This window comes from Elephantulus edwardii, unplaced genomic scaffold, assembly GCF_000299155.1.
Source record: "Elephantulus edwardii isolate Elephantulus edwardi_28Jun2011 unplaced genomic scaffold, EleEdw1.0 scaffold00115, whole genome shotgun sequence".
NCBI lineage: Eukaryota > Metazoa > Chordata > Mammalia > Macroscelidea > Macroscelididae > Elephantulus > Elephantulus edwardii.
Genome location: NW_006399865.1, coordinates 3,511,040 through 3,532,527, shown reverse-complemented (window position 1 = coordinate 3,532,527; position 21,488 = coordinate 3,511,040). Strand labels below are relative to the sequence as shown.

At 42.3% G+C, this 21,488-nt stretch overlaps 2 protein-coding genes across 2 annotated transcripts in view; one reads left to right on the top strand and one right to left on the bottom strand.

Annotated features, from left to right (window-relative positions):
* Positions 1-21,488, top strand: part of ARHGAP6 (Rho GTPase activating protein 6) — a 508,230-nt gene that overhangs the window by 380,611 nt on the left and 106,131 nt on the right. The window lies entirely within an intron of this gene.
* AMELX (amelogenin, X-linked) lies at positions 179-4,378 on the bottom strand. The gene is made up of 4 exons (XM_006892407.1): positions 4,325-4,378; positions 2,385-2,432; positions 1,013-1,057; positions 179-649 (listed from the first exon to the last, which is right to left on the bottom strand). Exons 1-4 carry the CDS (start codon positions 4,376-4,378, stop codon positions 179-181), a joined length of 618 nt encoding a protein of 205 aa, XP_006892469.1.

Genomic DNA, 21,488 nt, shown 5'->3' with positions numbered 1-21,488 from the left:
AAGAGTTTGAGCCCTCCATAAAAGCTTGAGTCTTAAATTACTGAGCAGTAAATTAGCACGTGTACCATGTAGAGTTAGACTCCATGCCTGGGACTAGTAGGATCCTAGACCTGGAGCTACCATACCCTGGGGGCCAGTTTTGCCTCCCCATCTCCCCAGGACCCAGACTTTGCTGGTTTTAAGGTACACTTACTATTTCTTCCCGCTTGGTCTTGTCAGTTGCTGACCACGCTTCCAGAGGCAGATCATGGAGCATGGGGGGCAGAGGCTGCATGGGGAACATCGGAGGCAGAGGTGGCTGTGGCGGCAAGGGCTGCATGGGGTGCATGGACTGCTGGGGATGCATGGGATGCATGGGCTGCATTGGCTGCATGGGCTGGTGAGGCTGCGGCTGGACGGACTGGGGCTGGTAGGGCTGCTGGACGGGCGGAGGGAGGTGTGGCTGGTGGTGTTGGGTTGGAGTCATGGAGTGTTGGCCAGGAACTGGCATCATTGGCTGCTGGGGGACCACGGGCTGCTGCTGAGCGGGCACCATGGGGATGTGGTGATGAGGCTGCAGGGTGTGGCTCGGGGGATGCTGTTGGGACAGCACAGGGACGATTTGGTGGCGCAGCCATCCACCCATGGGCTCGTAACCATAGGAAGGGTACTGGTGAGAAACAGAGAGTCACGGTTACCACTGGCTCCGTCGACCTCCAACGGGACAAGTAGCAATGCTTTCTTTGTCGTTAGACCATCTCAATCTTTCTTTCACATTTAACCCTTCGCCGGGATCTCTGACTGTGCACACAGACACTGAAAGCCCTACGGACACACCGTTTCTAGTCTGACACTTATGGGTTTGCCATGAGTCGGAATCGACTCCTTGGCGACTGGTTGGTTGGTTGAACACACTACAACAAAATTTCCCATTAGTGTCTGAGTGTGGAGGAGGCCGTCTAGATCACTTAATCAGGGGATTTAGACGAAGGCTTAACATTTTCAGGGAACAAAGAACAAAGTCACTACGTACCGGCTGCCTTATAATGTTCTGGTACCACTTCAAAGGGGTGAGCACCTAAAGAGAAGGAGACATGGATTTAATTTAGGGTCACAAAATAGAATGTCATTCCAACACTCCTGGAAGGAGTGGTAGGTAGTCTGAAATTGTGGCTTCTACAGACAAGAAGGTAAGCGTTTGCCGGGGGCCTGCCCTGTGTCAGGCACTGTACTGCATTCATCCCAGGCCTGACTCGTGCTTTTTTCTTTCATGCTCTGAGTGATGCAAGGAACATCCCTGTCGGCTCAGCAGACAAGGTCATGGGGAGTTACAGAGAAAGGCTCGTTCACTTCCCTGGGGTTACTAAAGGAGTCGTCAGTCTGTTTAACCCCACAGCCTCTGCTCTTCTTTGCAAGAGCAAATAATAATAATGACAATGTGACACAATATTTATTCTGTCTTTTACGAGTTGCTGTCACAGTGAAATAAATAAAAAGGAAGCAGAAGCACTGTCCCTTGTCCTAGAGACACAGGTTTCCTGTTGAAATATGTCAACCTTCTAAACTGAAGAGAAAGCCTTGCCCCAAATTCGTGTTAACATATTTTCCACTTGTATGAGTCACAGACCGTTACCTGAACCAACAAGAGCAGTACGTTTCATTCCACCATGAGCAGTATATATTTAGGGTTCAGGGGCTCCTTCACATAGTAAGATGACATTTTAACCAATCCAACATAACAATTACTGAGCATGACCAAGCATTTTCCATACTTATTAACTCCCAGGTAACATTTTCAGGTGTGTTTATTATTCTTTTCCTGTTCTAGATGTGGAGACTAAAGTTCCATTGAGAGAACACTGGTTCTTCAAGGTCACGTGTGGTTAGTATGAAATTGAAGAGAGCCTCAAACTGGATACCAGAACCCTCTTTCCAACTCACTGTGGGATCTCTCAGAGGCCCGTCCCTAATCTTTCTAATCACGCCACAGGTGAGGGAGACACACAGAATGCAAATGTCTTAGAATCAGGGGTTTTCAAGCTGGAAAGGACCTTTAATCATCTTACTCAGTCCCCACATTTTCTAAGGTGGGCTAGAGTCCCAGTTCAGTCCCAGTTCACTTTGTGTCCTATCATGCAGGCTGTGCTAAATGGTACTTCATGATGGAGAATTTCATAGCCTTAAGTAAGAGGAGAGCCTTGAGTAGAAGGGCCAGGAAGGAGGTGGGGCAATGCAGGCTTTAGTTGACCCGTCAGGGCTTAACCTGAGAAGTTTAAGTCACAGGAACTGAAAAGTGGAACCCTTTGAGAAATATTCTGAATGAAGACTCAATACACTATTCTTGACAGAGCCCAAGGCATTGTTAACTTAAAACAGTGGTCAAAAATAGTAAAGAGAAAAATTACCTCATAGCTGAAGTTGATATAACCAGGGTGCCCAGGATGAGGCGGGAGCTTTTTTAGGGAGGGGGTGAAAAGAGACGAGAAGGAGAGAGAGGGAGAGATTAAGTCAATATGCAATTGTTTTACATTAAGGGAAACTGAAGCTATTCCCAATTAAAAAAAAAAAATCTTTAATGCGCAGAATGTATTTGAGGTCTACTTTTAGCTTAAACTTAAACACTATTTAGAAGGAGCACCTTCTTATTCTAAGAGGGTTCAAAACAGCTACCTGGTTTCTCTCAGCATTATAGTTTTATAGTGCAAGAAACTTCTGGAAGCAAAGACCAGCATACATCCTCCAGTGCTCTTTGGAAACACCATGTTGTCAATGAATGCTGTCCTACCCTTTCAACCATTTCACTTGCCACAACTCAGTCCAACTTGAAAAGAGAGGCATGTTTCTCTCACATAGTGACAACATACCAACTCGTGGAGAATTCTCTCCCAACCTTTCCTTTGTCGAAGAGGAGGTACATGCTGAAGTAGTAAAGAGATTGCTCCTTATTGGCATACACTCCCCCCAAACAAATGCATCATCCACAAAGAAGAGATAATGCAGCTAGGTACTAGGTACTAGTTTTCTATGACCATGAGAGCCACCTGGGATGCCGTAAAGTTGAAGGTGTTGTAAAGTAATAAACAGTCCCAGGAAAAGAGCAGAGTTGGTTTAAGGAAATTTAGGCCAATTCATTTCATGATTCCGGCAACATTTTTAAGGCAGAAGATTTTTCAAAGTTCAAAGCAAAAAGCAACCTGAATACTGATCTAAAGCAGGACTCTGTCCTGTCTTACGTGGGCACCAGATGGAATTCTGGTTAGCCCTAGAGTGTAAGCAAAAGAAGAGAGAGTGAACAGGGAGCAAAGAAACTTTCCGCAGACAACCAGCTTAGCCACAGTTAGCTTGAGTCTTCAAGAAAGACTCCTACTTTATGGCAGATTTTATTCATTCTCATCTGGGTGTGAATTCATCAAGTAATCACTTTTCCTAGCCTCCTTCAAGGAAACCCAAGAGCAGCAGCATAGGATGTTGAATTGAGGCTTGGAAAAGGTCTGAATATGTAAGGCCTGGGCCCCTTGGGGGCCTTGGAGGTGTCACTTTGCAGCACTTCAGGAAGATAGAGCAGAGGACTTTGGCCTTGTGGCTAAGAGAAGAGGAGAGGAGGCAGATAGGCAAGCTGTGCTGGCCTCTGGTTGTATCAACTACTCTATGTGCCACCAAAAAGCAGCTGGACTTGCATTGCCTGTGGGGGAATCTACGCTTTTTTTCCTGTCTGGGAGATTGGGTTAGACTTCCTAGTCTTTAGTCCATTTGAATTGAAAATGGATCAATATTTAATGGGCACAGATCTGAGGCTGGGCAGCCCTGCAGAAGCCACATGGTTAATGGATACACCCAAAGGTTGGGGGTCCTAGTGACAGAAAGATGCTTCGAGAGCGAGCATCCCTGACACAGAACAAGATCCATAGGGGCATTTGGAAGGCAAGGGGAAAGTTGGGAACTTTCCAGGAATTAGGTTTAAGAAAAAGCTGGCATTTTTCCTCATAGCATTAGCCTAAGTCATGGGCACCCTTTCAAGTGTCCCGTCTGAAAGTCTCCTCCATCTTGAGACTTTCAGACTCCTTTAGCTTGAGACGGGCTCATTTGTTTCTCAAAGCATGGTACACGGACCTTCCCCTGACAGGATCTCCTGAAGTGCTTGTTTACATATATAGTCCTAGGCCTCACCCTGGCTGTATGGAATTGGAATCTTTTGTGTGGTAAGCTTCCCCAAATCTCATTCTTGAACCAGCTCCCTGAGAGTCTCTAGACGCAATGTGTTTTGAACCTAAAGTTGACCTAGCATGTTTAGATGTTTATGACCAGGCTGGTGAAACCGTACATAACACAGGACCAAGGTACTCACTGGCATAGCAAAGGCTGCTCCGAGGAGGCAGGCAAACAAAATCCAGGTCCCCATTGCTTGATGACCCTGAAACAGAACACAACGCCTGCTCTTCATATTGCTTCTGAGACCTGAGCATAATTATGGCTCCGCAAAACACATCATCCACATTAGTCTATTGCTGTTACAGAAAAGGATGGGGCTGGGCTTTGTGAGGTTACATTATTCATATTTGAGTCCTAGCCCTCAGCCTATTTTCTTGTTTTTGAAGTCACCATAGTGATAAAGATGCTTTTAATTTGAGTGGTGAGGCAAACACGTTGGAAGGATGTGAATAGTCTATCATTACATGAGTTCCCTTGTCATTTCCCTGTACCTGCATACAGCCTGCACAGCCGGAGAATCAAAACGTAATTTGCAATTACTGGCTCAAGGAACAAAGTGGTCTCTAAAAGTTGATGAGATTGTCAAGGTTGTTATGCCTCTTGTGCACAGACCAAAAGGTTGAAGGGTTGAGTCCACCCAGGGACACTGTGGCAGAAAGGCCTTAGCAATCTACTTCAGAAAAATCAACCCTTGAAAACCTTATGGAGCACAGTTTTCCTCTGGATGCACAAAAGCAGTCACAGGAATTAGAATTCACTCATGGCTACTGGACTTTGAATATTGTGCTTGTAGAACAAGGAGAAATAGAAATATTTTTGTGATGTTCCCAGGCATTATTACTATTCAAAACAAAAATAAAACAACCAACCATAGCAGCAGAGTCTAATCATTTGAGAAAAGACATTAAGTTATTTGCCAAAAGGGATTAAATGAGACTTGATTCATTCTTGGTGGCTCAACCCTGGAGGTTTTCTGGCAAGTCCTGCAAGTTCAGCTCTGAGCCTCAGAAGTAGAGATTGAATGGAAGCATGAAGACAGGCAAATGTTCTGGAATCCTCCATTAATTTGGAACGATTCCATCTCTAATCTGTCACATCTCCTTTCTACCTGTTGCCACAGTGGATGGACTCCACAAATAGCATCCCCTGGAACATGAAACATGGCAGGTTTCCTGAAAATAGGTACTTGGCTTTATGGGCCAAACTATTGACAAACTATTGAAAGCTGTCCTTAGAGCAGAGATTATTTTTATTTTATATAGCTAGCGACTATGAAATAAGCAGTCAACACCAGCATTAAGATTTTTCTACTGCCTACATCTGGGTTGGTGTGTTGGGGGTATGGGGACTTTCTGTTTGTTAATATGACTCAGTTTGTTGTTGAGATTACACCCAGAAGAACACGCACCAATTGAAGAGTTTTTCCATGTAGCCTTTAGCTACATTGGTGGCATTCTTGGGTTGTGCAACCGTTTCCCTCTCCCTCTCCCTCTCCGAGTAAATTGCTCTTCCCCCACTCACCTGCACTCATTTCCCCCTCAGGTCCTTAACTCATCCTTTGAGTTGCGTCAGTTTGATCCCATATAGATAGATGGGTCGTTTAAAAAGACAACTGCGCAAGGCAGACATTAAGCAAAATTGGTCTATAATTCTATGAAGTCTTCAGGGGAATTTATGGTCTAGGACAGATGTTTGAGGAGGTCACCCACCCTTCTCTTGGCTCCAGGAAGCCTGGAGAACATTTGGGTACCACTGGGCTGTTTTGGTTGTGGTTTTTTTTGGAGGGGGTGGTTTTAAATCCCCCCTTTTAAAGGCTGAATTAATGAGGCGAGAAATAGGATGTAAACCTTGAGCTGATGGCTCTATTTGATGCAATTAAACAAAATGTTCGTCAAAGTACTGTGAATCACAGCCTCTGAAAGTTACATCTTAATTGCTCAGTAATTAAAAGAAACATTTTGCCTGGGCCTTAGATAGTGCTCTGAGCATTAGGAATGAAAAGTTAAAAGCACTGTCAACACGTTGGTGCATTGTGCAGTGAAAGAATGCATTTAAGCAATCCAGTCTAAAATCATTACAGCCCAGCTGGCGAGGTGACTAAATAGTGATGGCATAGAGTATTAAAAATGTGGAATACATTTGCATCAATTAAACAGGAAATCCAAAGCCAGAAGTAAGCAAAACGAAAGGCTATCGAGTTAGGAGTGAAATCCACATACCTTTGAACTTGTTCCAGTAGTTTCTTTGGGAAGCTCAAGGATGCTTGATCGCTTAGCTTTCTCCCAACTTTCAGTCCAATTTATATAATTCACAGCATCTAGAGTAGCCAATCAGGTTTCCTAAAGAAAAATGTGTCAAGTTTAACTAAAAAAAAAAAGTCTCTGTATCATGATTTTTTTTTTTTTTTGCAACTGTCATCAAGCATCTGACTGGGTGTTATGATTAGCATATATGATCTTTCATTACGGGCAATAACAGGTTTTGCAGGCTGATGTCAAGTCAGGGAGTTAGCTGCCTGCACACGTTGATCGACTCAGGGTTAGTTTGAAGGTAGGTTCCCCTGTATCATTGTCTACACGATGGTTCTAGCGGTGCAAAATCATTCTCTCTAGATAGTTGGATTTCTCTAGTGTAGTCAAGAAGTCTGCTGGGGTTCACAGCCTTTTAATATTGAGATTAGTTGATTAAATCTCTCAGTCTGATGGGGAGAAAAAGATATCCAAAGCCCTGTGTTTCTTTAATAAATCATAAGTTGGCACTTTAAAAATCCAAAACCCAAAAACTGTTTGACATTAATTGATTCTAATTCACAGTGATCCCATGCGTATCCGTAGCAGATCGCTAGGCCTTTCTCCTGAGTGGACTCAAACGCCATTCTTTCAGTTAGCAGTTGATCTTGTTGACTGTCTGTACCCCCAGGGACTCCCAGTCACTGCTTAGCCCTTTACATGGTAAATGTTTGCAACCTCTAGTATGATAGTTGATTACTTGGTTCTAAGAAGAATGATCCCATCTTTTTGTTAGTTGTTCTTAGGTGCCGTTGAATGGAGCAGGACTCATAGCGAGCCTGTGAACAGAAGCTCTGAAGCCTGTCGCTTTAGAGCCTAATAATTCTGCTTCATTGCTTTGCCCCCACGTCCTTCACCCACCTACCAACCCTCTTCCATCTCTGGAAAGTCCTCTGATCCCAATCCTTTGACTAGTACACGGGTTTACTCTTTTATTCTGGAATGTCATGATTTATAAAGCTCAACTTTGAAACTAGCAGCAGCAGATAATCGAGAGGTCATCTGAAAATATTAGCTCAGTAGTGTATGACGCCTGCAAGATCCAGGAAATCCTTACAGGACAGCGATCATGGGACCTCATTGTCCTCACTTCTTGACACCCCCCCCCCAAAAAGGTCTCAAGTAAATGGTTTGACATCCCTCTCAAATATATTAGATCAGTAAAGGAAATATTAATGTTATAGTGACACATTTGGCCTAATATCTTTGAATCTTTAAGTAGTATTTCTGAACTTTGTGCATGCATGTATGTCTTTATAGATAATATTCCACACTGAATTACACTGACAAAGAAAATATACATGGGAACGCTTTGGTTAGGAGCTGGAATTTCTATTTACGTGGATCCTGAGTCTAACTCCACTGCTCACTCTTAAGTTAGGTAGTCTGTCGTAGCCTCTGTTGCCTCATCTGTAAAGTGGAGATAATAGAACCTTTCTGAGAGGTTTTTAGTGTCTCTGTGGTCTGAAGTTCGAACCCACCAGCCACTCCATGAGAGAAAGCTGTGGTCGTCTCCTTCGCTAAAGAGTCCAGCTTCATCCCCCTTGTCACCCCCTCCGCCTGCCTCACAGCACATGATTTTAGACACAGTAGCAAATAAAATTCAAAGATGACCTTTGGGTATGAATCAGTAAAAACTGAATAATCCCCAGGAAGAAAGGTAGGCGTTTCAAGGGAGAGAAAGGTCACAAAGCAGGAAATGGGAAGTTCTCACAGGCAAATGGATGAATTAAGGTACACACAGAATAGGGTTCTCAAGGCCAGACTCATTCAGTGTATGCATTTATTTCTGAATATACATTTTGTGAATTGCATCTCCAAAGCCAAAAGGCGCCCTTTAAAGGAACTTACGTAGTGCTCTTTAGAAGATTTGCTTATTGACCGAGTGGGTGAGGTACTAGGTAGGAAGTAGAGACCACTTTTGATTCTCTTTTGAGCTATTCTGCCTCTCTGCATTAATTTCATTTATTGGACATCCTTGAAGTAGCCAGGGCATTTCCCCACCCCTACAAAATTGTGAGAGATGGCTACTAATGAAATCACAGATCATTCTGACAGTATAGTTTTTCAAACTTTCCCTCATTGTTGTCTGTCATCTTTCAAGGCTTGAGAGAGATGCATTTGGTGACAATGATTATCAAATAATGCTTCCTTCTTGGGACCTTTAGCCTCTGGCCCACAAGATGAACACTTCCTGCAAGTCACCTTGCACAAAGGTCCTGGATTTAATGAGAAAGACCTGAGAAATCAGGTGGTTCTTTTGGTTTATTTCCTGAGACTGCGTTTCCTGAACAGAAGTTCTCTCTCTTTCTTTGCACATAATTTCTTCCATTGGGTTCAGTATACTGTCTAATGTTGACTCCTTTTTTTAAAAAAAGGCAAAATTTGAATGGAAAAATTTTCTCCTAAAAGCAATTATTTTGTTTTTGAAAATGTTGACATAATAAAAGAAAACCAGATTTACTGTAGTGATTACCTAGAATATTATACAGAGTATACCATGGCATAGTCTGTATGGAATTGCGCTGCTAACGTAAAGGTGGCCGGTTCAAATCCAAAAGCAGTCTCCTCCTGTGTAAGGTACAGCCTCTAAAAACCCACTGGAAGGTCAGCTCTGAGTCAGTTCCGACTCCATGGCAATGAGATCTTTAAATACCATTTCTAGATTATTTGTGGCTTTGTTTTTTAAGGTCAAATACTGGCTTCTCTCCATGATTTGAAAAATAAATTATCATAAGCTAACTTACTCTGTACAATGCAGTCTTTCTTCACATATGTGTTCAGCTCAAGTTTAGACAGCCAGTAGCTTCGAACCTCTGAGTGCTCCTGCTAAAGGATCAATACACACTTGGATATATTGCTTTACTTCTGAAAGCTCTCCGTATGATGAGTCAATGAATGTGCTTATAAACTGTAAACTAGAGCCATTGCCTTTTTTTTTCCGTCCTTTTTGGCTTGGTCTGGGTTTGCCACTCATCACCGTTTGCCGTGCTTTCTCTCACTAGTAGGATGCCCAGGCTGGCAACAGCTTCCCTTTTAATTTGCTGCTACTTATCTGCCGTGCTGTGGGAAACTGTACGCACAAGCTTGGTAGAGGTTGCAGAGCCCACAGGAATGAGAAGAGCTCGGTGGAGGTGGGGGGCCTGGGAGGCAGGTGTTCGCCTCTGAGTATAGAGCTCCAGGGTGTCCACTGAGGATCGTTGGCTTTTGACTGCTGGAGCGTGTTTGGTTGTCCTTTTCTGGTTCCGCTCCCTCTTCCTTCCTCCTCCATACAGCCTTTGACATAGGAACCAGGCAGAGCACTCACTCTGCTCCTAACCACAATGCCTCCAGTTTGAACCCAGCCGCCACTCCCGGGGAGAAAGACATGACAGTCTCCTGTGAAGACTCAGCCTCGGAAACCCGTGAGGACGGCTCAGCTCTGCCCTTGTAGAGTTCCTATGAGTTGGAATCGGTTTGCTTTATTGTAATCTTTGCAAAACCTAGATATTATGATTCCCCCGCAGCCTTTTCTTATCAGCGACAGTAACTGAACTGTTCTATCCTCTCTTAAGGCCATTCCAAGATTGTCCAAGACAATATTCTGGAAGAATTTCAAGCAAGAGAAATCTTATGTAACTGGAACCAATGTCATTGTGTAGATATTTCTTCTCTAGATGTTTCCATTTGAGAAAATCTCATCTACGTTCCCACGGATCACCTTTCATCCAAACAGTACACAGGCTCACAAAGTTAACAGTAATACCTGTGAGATATACACCTCTCAGAACAGTCAAGCAGATGAGACCAAAAGGGCCTCATTTGCCCCCCAAACAAAGCTCAGAAAGGGCAGGAAGTAAAGACACATGGAAGCTGGCCTCTCCCCAAACAAAATGTATATAAATTGTCTGATGCAAAACCAAGATACTTTGTGAATTTTCTCCCACACCATGATAAAATATTCTAAAAAGGAAGACTAGCTTTTTGTTTAAGGAGAGTTACACCCTCCTTAGACCTTAGGCCTACCACCACTGATTGATTCTGATAAACACTTTTACATCACTTTAACCACATTGCAGCCCAGAGACATAAGTAACTGTCTTGTACTTCCCTGGGAATTCAGTGATACCTAGAGAACTCTCTTATGAAGAATAAGTGCTACTTAAACGGGTTGACTACTTTATGAAAATGTAAAAATACTATCTTTGACATTTTGAAGTTATATAATATATCTGTAATTTATGTGGATTCTCCATAGGCAAATCATGTAATGATTTAGATGGGTCTTTTAAACAGCTCCCAGGCATCCCTTTTCAATGTTGCACCTACAGCCAACACCTATGGTGGTGGTTGTTGTTATGTGCTGTTGAGTCACCTGCGAGTCATAGCGACCCTGTGTACAACAAACCTAAACCCTGCTCTATCCTGTACCAATCTTATTGTCTCTGACACACCTACTCTCATTACCCCAGTCATTGAATCAATCCATCTCATCGAGGGTCTTCCTCTCCTTCACTGTCCCTCTACCCTCCCTAACATGACATCCCTCTCCAAGAACTGATTCCTCCTTGCGACATGTCCTAAGTGCGTCAGACGAAGCTTCAGAATCCTTGCCTCTGAGGAGCAGCCTAGTTTAACCCTCTCCAGGGTGAACTTGTTTGGTCTCCTAGCAGTCCATGGTATATTCAGTACTCTTGTCCAGCACCACAGCTCAAAGTCATCAGTTCTCCTTCAGGACATTTGATTGTCCTTATGTGAAACCTATACTTGGACCAGGATCACCTATGGTAGCAGAAGTCAAATCGAACGATGTAATTCTTTTGAGCAAGTCTGCTGCAAAAGGCATCCTTAAATCATTAAAAGGACAGCACTTTGAAGACTAAGATGGACCTGACCCCACACGCATTATTTTCTTTTGTCTCATATGTATATACGAATGCAGAGCATTAAATAAAGGAGACCAAAGAGTAATTGACATCTTTGCATTATGGTGTTGGCAAAGACCATTGAATGATTATCACAGAAGTAAGATCAAATCTGTTTGGGAAGAAGTGCAACTAGGGTTCTCCTTAGAAGCAAAGATGAGTCTCTGTCCAGAAGGACTAGCCTCTGAGGAAGAGCATGAGGCGTGTTAGAGAAGAGGATCGGAGGAAGACTCAGTATGCTGTGTGCTCAGGGAAGGATGGAGTTACAGATATTAATTCAGAGATTAATATCAAGGAAAAAAGCTATTAATGAATCAACCTTTGAAAGAAAATACCTAGCCATCTAACCAGTATGTTGCTTGAAATGCAAGCTGTCACATGTAACATTTACCACGAGGGAGGCCATCTGTATTTGTTGACACAGAAAGATGTTTGTGGTCCATCACTGAGTAGAATAAAAAATAATTTTTCAAAGGCTCCCTTCTCAAAATTCTGTTCATTGGCTGACTGGCTCGCTCTCTCCGTTGAGAGATGTGTGTGGAGTGCTTCACCCAACCAAAACCTAAATCGACTCCTTCCTCGAGGTCTCTGGAGAGCCATGGGTTCATTTTATGACTTCTAATACAACACATGCAGGGCAAATGTGCAAGGTTTAGAGTATAGCATTTCTTACTCTGATTCAGCAAAAGTGATGGGTAAAGGGACATGGCTCAATCTCCCCAAAATCCTAGACTTCATTTTTTTAATGTTGGGGGTGGTGGTGTTGATCTTAAAATCAAAGCAAAAATACACTCTGTGTGTGTGTATGCATTTTTTTTAAAGTGATAAGATCCTTTTAGATGAGTACTACACACACTGTCTTAATAACATGTGCATTCACAGCAAAAGTTCATATAGCTAGTAATTTGAAAGGCCTGTAAGCCTTTGCTAAGTGTCTGGTGGGCAATTTTCAGTAAGGGAAATTATATGCAGATGGGCTTGTATGCTATTTGGGTTATAATTAACTGGTAACTGTTAGGAGTGAAAATGCTACATCTGGGTTTACAGAGGCAACATAGTCATGTAAAAGCAGGTATTTGTGTTTCTGTTTGTTGGGCAAAATATACCAAAGGAAGCTATGCATTCCTTTTGGAGTTCAACAGACCTGCACACAAATTGGGGCTTTTTAAACTAAAATCAAGGTGACATGCTGGATGAGACTTGTATTTTGATACCATGTCTCAGAGGTTGGAAATTTAGCAATAGCCGAAGACCCTGATGTCCACAATTCTGTGACGGTGTATAGAAAAGAATGAAGTGGCTCAAAGAATCAAAGGTCACTTCGCGACTTCGATAAAAATTATTGTTCAATTATGATCTGAAGGGGGAAATCACTCATTAGGGGTGGTATTAAAAACAGATTGCTATTTAAAAAAGAAAAAGGCCTGAGTTTTTCCTTTCATGCTAAGTCATTCTAAATTATTATGAATCACCAATTAGAAATTGCTTCATTTTAAGCACGGTGGTAATACTTCGAATATGATACACATTGGGAGTTCTCGTGCTCCATGTGGCAAGTTTTAGGAGTGGATTTCTAGTTCTCAGAGAGTTTTCCCTTTAGTCAACTTTAAAATTATTCTACAGCCTGTAAACACCCTTTGCGCAGCAAAAGGAAGCATGAGATTTGATTTATACCGTGGCTAACGAAAACAAGTGAGCAATCACAGTGTGATCGTATCGGACTAATCTAGCTTCATTTCCGGAATGGAGGGAAGAGGGGGAAACATGTGGTCTTTGGAAATATGTAAATTTCAGAAAGTTCCTTTATAAGCATGTCAAGGAGACCCTCACCTGCCCTGGTGAACCCATCTGTAAATACGCGGGGGGGCGGGGGGGGACGGTGGTGAAAGGAAAGTGTTCAGGTCTTTTTCAATTGTGAGGATCCACCCTGCTGTAAGTGAGGCTCTTTGAAAAATGGATGTGGACTCACTTCCTGCTCCTAAGTCTGGCCACATGCTTTCTCAGACTGTGACCTTGGCCATGCAGGACCTCACTCTCTGCATGGCAGACCAATCTGTTTGCTGGGGAACCATTTGTTGTGCACCTACCTCTCACTCATGGTGACCTCTGGTGTGTTTCAGTGTTTCCAGTGTTTGGTTCTGCACAACAAAATGGCCAGACCTTTGTTCTGTTGCGCGGCCATGTGGGTTTAAATTGCCAAGTGTTCACTTAGTGGCACACTCAACCGTCTGCACTACCAGGGCTCCTTTCACCTTTCAAGGTGGGGCCTCACAGAGCCACCGTACATATGCCTAAGAGCCAATCCTGTAGAAAGACCTATCTATGTGGGGGATTCAGCTTGGACGGCACAGCCTCAAGAGAATTGGTTTGAACCAGTCACGTGATCAATCTTCAGTTTAAAAAAAAATCTTGCCTTGTTTGCTACAGTGTATTATATAACTAGAGGATTTCTTTCCAGATCTGTCTGTAGCACAGTAATTGTCATGTCTTCTTACAAACCTGAATCGGCATCACATAGACCCAAGGGACCTAGCCAACAGGGTGGCTTTGTTGGCACTGACTGGACAGTTTGTTTTTTTACAACTAGTGGGAGGTGTAAGGTGTGAGGAATGAGGGGAGGGTGAACTGCTCATCTCCCCCCCCCCACTTCCTCTAAAGGTAGGTAGACCAAGTGTATTAGTTTCTGATTGCTCCTGTAAATAATGGTCATACATTTGTGACTTGAGGAAATCATATAATCCTTTGAGAAGCTCAGAGGAGGGGGAAATCTGTTTCCTTATCTTTTCCTGCTTCTTGATGCTACCTGCAAGCCTTCACTCATGGACTCCAGCTTTCAAGCCAGAAATGGCCAGATAAGTCTTTTCTCACATTGTATCACTGGGACACTGACCCTTCTTCCTCTCTCTTCTGCCTTTTAGGACCCTTGTGATGACACAAGATCAGTGATGGTACAGTGGTTAAAGCATTCATCTTCTAAACGAAGGGTGAGTGATTCATAGTGGGTCTGTTTACAAAAATGATTCTTGAGAAGCCAACTACCTACATCCCTACCTACCTACCTACCTAGCACTTATTTCGGAATTGATGCCTCTGAGCTGTGGTGCTGGAGACATCTTGAACATACCATGGGCCGCCAAGAAAACAAATAGGTCTCAGAGAGGGTGAAATCAAGTTTCTCCTTGGAGGTTAGGATTTTGAAGCTCCATCTCACATGCTTTGGGCACGTGGCGAGGAGGATATGATAGTTGGAAAGATCGAGGGACAGTGCAGGAGAGGAAGACCCTGGATGAGATGGATTGCTACAGTACCTAGGGCAATGTGGGGGAGGTGTGTCAGAGTCAATGAGACTGGCTCAGGATAGGGCAGGCTTCAGAGCTGCCGTACATAGAGTTGCTGTGAGTCGCAGGAGACTCAATGGCACATCACAACAACAATTAGCCTTTTTTTAACACTTACCTCTTGGTTTGTTGTCTTACGATGGTTGCCGCTTATTATGATGCTGGAAGCTAGGTCATCTGTTTTCCAAATACCAGTGGAGAGGCTTTGGTGAAGATCCCTGGCTAGGATAGACCTGAGGCTCACGACAGTTTAGGCAGAAAGGCCTTATGCTCTACTACTGAAAGTCATCCAATGACTGTTTTATGAATTGTGACAAAATATTGTGAGGTGCAAGATGAGCCCCTATTTTAGAAGACACTTGAATAGCAGCCAGAACAGTGGACTCAATACCACCAATTATGACAATGGTGTGGAACCAGGTAATGTCTTATTCTGTGGTAAGTGGGTCTCTGCAAACTGGACATGATGGGACAGCAACCACCACCACCACCATTACCATGTTGCTGTGTGAGTCAAGTCGCAGGTTTATTAACTTTGCTCACATTGGTGGTGGTGGTGGTCTCTTTTCAGTGGCTCTCTTTTTGGTGGTTTGGCTTGACTTAAGAACACTGAGTGCAAAGACATGTGTATTTGTGATGACATCAGACACAGAATAGGAATAGTTTTCACAAGATGGAAGGAGCCACAGCAAGCCCTCAGAAGAGGTTTTCTCATGATGGGCACCTCAGTGTTTTTCACGGTCTCTTGGTTTGGTCATGAGTTTTTCATTTCAACTTGGAGTACATTTGGGAGTCATACATCTGAGTGGGCTTCTTTGGGTATAGCTGTTTTGATTTCCCTCCTCTTCCTCTGATAATGTGGTTTTGTTCATTTAGTCAAACAAATACAGTTGTTTTGTCATTTTGTAGACATATTCTATGTGTGGCCAAGAATCTTGTTTGTGGTGGCTACACCACAACTAGATTTGAATGCAAAGCAGCCCAGCAAACAAGTGCTAATTTGAATTTATTGTTAAGATTGCCAGCAAGAAACCAACATGACCTCCGTTACTGGGTTCCTTTAGTAACCCGGTGGGCAAGGCGCTGTGTTTATGCCATTATCATTTCCTTAACGATGAAATAATAACAAACTTAAGGCATTTTTAACTCCTTTTTGTTCTTTCCATGTCCCTTTTTATTATTATTACAAAAGTAATTCAAAACCTGAATCCATTACTGTTGAGTTGATTTCTGACTCGTGTCAACCCTTCAACACATAATACTGGTATCTAAACAAATCCAAACGATAGAAAAATGCACAAGACAGAATGTCAGAGTCCCTAAGAATCTCACCCTTAAGATAAAAACCACTGGAAACCATTTGATAATTTCATTCTTTAATTTTCCAAGCAGTCACTGTTAGCTATTTCTTAGTGTCCTTGTTTTTCTATGACACTCCTTTTTACCTGAATATGTGTTGAACATCTTTCCAAGCTTATTAAAGGAGAATTAAGAAAAATGACTGCAGGGAATTCCATTGTATAAATTTCCCATAGATTAATACTTACCCATTGATGAACACTTAGGTTATTGATGGTTCTTTGTGTGTGCATGTATGTAAAGTATACCACACAAGTAGAAAAGGGCATAAATTATGTATCATTAATGTGCAGTTTTGAGAACCCACTTGTGTCAGATGAAGGACCAGGACAATTCACACCCCAGGGGCCCCTTTGGATTCCTTACCAGTGTCCCCAAGAGAAACTCCTTTTTTGTCTTCTCATAGTCCCTCTCTTTGTATGAATGATATCATACAACTCCCTTCCGTTCTAGATTTTTTTTGTTCACCATGATGTCTGTGGGATTCATCCATATTGTGTGTGATTGGAGTTTGTGCTTTCTCATTGCTGCATAATATTCCAGTTTGTGAATATACTACATTTCTTCCATTCTACCTTGATGGACAGATGAATAGATTTTGGCTATCATGAACAACATTCCTCTGAAGGTTCAGAACTTTTGCTGAACCTATGTATGTGTTTCTATTGGATATATTGCCTTTTTTACTGGCTATCAAAGATAGTGTTGGAATAAATACCGTGTGAATATATCTTGCACATTTTGTAAATAATTCTGAAATGGAATTACTGAAGCAAATAGTATGCACAATTACAGTTTGAGTAGATGAACTATAAGAAATCCAACCATAAGATTAAGAATTATAAAATATTTGAACTGTAAGGTCACTGTGCACCTCAAAGTGACAATTGTGGTTGCATCCCTTTACTACTGCCATTATATATGACACAGACACCGCTGTTGTGTCTTTTCTGGATTATACAGAAAAGCTAATGCAAACCAGAATCTTCTTTCAGGCCCTTTATATACGTCGCCTGCGACTCGACGGCACTTAACAACAACAACATGGGCCATTGCCTCTCTTATGTCCACTAAAGGACAAAATGAGAAAATGACCTCGTGTCCCAAGATCTGAGTGTAGTCTAAAATCAACTGCTTTGAACCCACTGAGTGATACTCGGTGTTTCCCTGAAAACTTTGAGAAAACTGATGCTATCAAAAGAAGTACCACATGGGTCCCATGTCCCTCACCTCAATGTCCTTCACCTGCCAGGGTAAGAGTCTCTCATTTCCCAGGTTGTAATGAAGAATTCCAACCCCCAAATGAGAATCAAATGATTTACCAGCATCTGGCCATATAATTGGGTTTCATTAGGATAGAACAGAGATCCTCAGGCTCAAAGCCATTGACATTTTTGTCTAGACTCTTTGCCCTGAAAGACTGTCTTGTGCATAATAGGGTGCTGCGTAGCCTGTCTGGCCTCTATTCACTAGATTCCAGTATCTCATCCTCTCCAGAATGAGAAATAAAAATTTTTCCAGACATTTTACCTTTGGGCTGGAATTGCCCTCAGTTGAGGTTCAGTGCACCAATGCTTACATATGACCCTAGTTCTACCCCACTTCTGTCACCCTATACCAACTATTTAAATTCTCTGCCCCTTACTTTGCATTATCTGTAAAATATGGATGTTAACAATAGTAAGTATCTTCAGTTTCCTGCAAAGTATCTTGTAAAGATTATAGGCAATTCTTAATGCAAAGCTCTTAGCCTGGTGTTTAACCTATACCAAGCTGCTAGCTTTATTAGTTGTAACATTTATTTTCATTTCTATTATTTTAAAAACTGAGATGGTGAGAGAAAAATGTTTTCACTTGTATATTTTAGAAAAGGATGTGGATAATGGATATCTGAAAGACATCAAAGGGCAGTGGACTCATTGCTCCTGGAACATGCAGTGGGAAATGTGGAGAAAGCATTATTTCAGTGCTACAAAGCAAAACAATGGCATTCAGTTGTGTCTCTCTGTTCTTTCTCAAATTAACATTTATGGAAACCAGAATTGTGGAAAATGGATTTTGGCAGTAGAAATGGGTGCTTTCAGGAACATATTAAATCATTTTGGGGAACTATTTTACTGTTTTACTCTTGTTAATATGGCATTTGTAAATCTTTACTAGTTGGTATGCACAATTACAAATTATATAATTACAATTATAATTTGTAAAATGTGTCAGTAGTCAGGCTGTCATTATTGTGACCTTATTTAATGGCAGATTTTATCTGTTAAGAGTTTTATTGGGCTGATTCTTGCCTGATCTTCTCTTTTCCCAAGAGAGGTCTAGGTTTCATAAAGTTAAACACTAAGAAGTCGTGTTGTCTCCTCTCCCCTCCCCCCCCAGCAGTGTAACAGAGCAGAATCACTGACCAGGCTCAAGCCTGGAGTGTGAAGCTGAGCCTGTACCTCAGTGCAGCTCAAGTGCCATCTTGATAAAGTTCTTCCCTTTGAGCCTCAGATTTTTCGGCTGAGCACATGGGGTTAGTTCTACATCTCCCAACTATATTCTGAAGAATCTGAGTGATGTGCAGAGATGTTCTGAAAGGAAGAGGAAGTGGGTTTATAACAAATCTATTTAGGAAATAGTGATGTTGCACATAATTGTGAATATACTAAAAACGATCGACTTGTACTATTTCTAGTGTTGTATTTTACTACTTGGGAATTGGATTTTGGGGTTTTTTTTTTCTTTTTTTCAAAAGAAGATTCACTCATTACTTTGAACTGTGCAACCTTCTATTACTTCCTATCTGTTCCGTTCCGAGTTACTACAGCCCTGTGTGTAGCGTCATACTGTCCTCCACAAAGTTTTAAAGCTATGACTGACCTCTTTTAAGCAGATCACCAGTCCTGTTGTTCCATAGTGCCTTTGGGTGGGTGTGAGCCACCAACCAGGTGGGTGTGAGCCACCAGCCTTTTTGCTGGTATTCAAGAATTTAGCCATTTTACCATCTAGGACAGCACCTATTGTTCTAGTGTCATTTACTTCATATTGTTTACCATTTGATTAATGCATTTACTACATTCAAAAATATCTTTATATGTTCAGCATATTAAATACAGCAAGATTAAGAACTATTTCCTATATCAAAACAAAACTATTTAGCACCATCTAATTTCCCCTTTAAAATAGTGTATAGAGAAAATGCTTATTAAAAAAAATGATGTTGGTAAATAAAAAATCAGACTCGTGCCAGTGAATGCAGATGGTTTGTTTTTTATGCCGAACCTGTCATTCTGAGTTATTTTATCAAGTAGCTTCTATCTGATTTACAGGTTTCACACTTAATAGTAAAAGCTAGTGCAATATTTTCCTGTGGCTTCCACAATAAGCCACCACAAAGGGTGAGTTCTTGGAACTCACAGTTCCCCTGTTTAAAGATTGTTGTTGTGTACCATCAAGTTAGAACCGACTCATAGCTGACCCTCCAGCGGGTTTTCAGAGGCAGTTAAGCGCGTAGGAGGATTACCCATCCTTCTCCTGAAGAGAAGCTGGTGGCCTCGAACTGCGTGCTTTCAGGACTGAAGTGCAGCTTCTTGCCACTAGGCCACCAGAGCTCCCAGTTTGGAGATTAGGAAACGAAAGTTTCTCCAAAGGCTCACAGGATAGATCCTTTCCTGACTGCCCAGATGTTCCGTGGCCTTCCTTGGCTGGTAGGTGTATTTTGCCAGAGCTGTGTTCCCCTGTATCTTTCTGTCACTTCTACTGGTTTACAAAGACAGCAGCCAGATGGCACTTTTTACTCCACGATGGCCTCATTAATTTAGCTGATAACATCTTCAAAGACCCTAATTTGAAACAGTCTCATATTCACAGGTACAAGGTTAAGACTTCAACCTATTATTGTTTTTGTTAGCTGACAGAATTCAATTCATAACAGCTGAGAGGCAAGACTTTTCCCCCTTTTCCCTAGAAATGATTGTTAGCTGCTTCAAAACAAATGTTCTAAATATAAATATTCCTCACTAAGCTTCAAAGCTGTATTGAGGTAGACACACATGGTTGTCCCTACCGACGACCTAGAAGTACTCAGAAAAATGCCCCCGGGCCCACGCATCCCTGTAGAACAGAATATAACTGCTCGTGATCCTAAACAACATGCCTCCGGAAACTCTATGAACTTTGATAAATGTCAATAGTTGTAGAGGGGCTTCAGGCCTTTTGTTCATTGGGCTGCTCTGAGTCATGCTTGACTCGAAGGCAGTCAACAACAACAATCTTCTTGGAGCAGGCTTTCTTTGGTTACAATCCCTACGCTTTACCCACTAGGACATCAGGACAGCTCTCGCCAAAATGCCTTTCCCGTCACCACAAATGCAAAAAGAAAAAAAAAAATGCAAAGCACTCCTCAAAGTATTATTTCTCCTCCTCAAATGTGTTTTCTGGCAAGGAAGAGAGGAAACGCAGAGATAGAAAACAAGATAGCTCTGTTGTTGTATGTGCCATCAAGTCTCCTGCAACTCATAGAGCCCCTATGTACAACATCCCTAAACCCTGCTCTATCCTGTGCCAATCTTATTGTCTCCAACACGCCTCTCCCCATTACTCCAGTCACTGAATTAATCCATCTCATCGAGGGTATTCCTCTCCTGCACTGTCCCTCCACCCTCCCAAGCATGACGTCCCTCTCCAAGGACTGGTCCCTCCTTGCAACATGTCCAGAATCAGTCAGATGGAGCTCAGAATCCTTGCTTCCAAGGAGCAGCCTGGTATCACTCTCTCTCTAGGACAAACTTGTTTGTTCTCCTAGCAGTCCATGGTGTCCTCAGTACTCTTCTCCAGCACCACAGCTCCAAGGCATCAATTCTCCTTCTGTCCTCCCTAGTCCAGCTTTCTGATGCATAGCAAGTGATTGCAAAGACCATGGCTGGGATCAGGCGCACCTTAGTCTCCAGATTATGATGTTTAAAGAGAAGTCAAGAAAAGTGTGGAAATGGCAGAATTCATTTAGAATCTACTCACATGTTGTGGGGAGGGGTTGAATGTGGGTTTACATACCAGTTGTCATCAAGTGGTTTCTGACTCATGACAACTCCATATCCGTCAAGGTCAAACTCTATTCCTTAGGGTTTTTGGTTCTTGGTTTTTCAGAAGTGAATTGCTAACCATTTCTATTTAGACCTCTGGGCAGACATTAGCCACCATCCTTTCTGTTGGTAGGCAAGCACTCAATCTTGTGTGCCATTCAGGTTATTACAGAGGAAGGAGGTATATTAGGAACTTAATTTGCTGATAGAGTAATTCATGCTCAAACATCCCCACTTTCAGTCTTGTTCCTCTCAGTGAGACACCACTTATGATTTCCTACACATCCCAACTGTCAGGACCCTTCAAAAGACCAAGTTTGCCTTTTTATCCCTAACACGAAATAG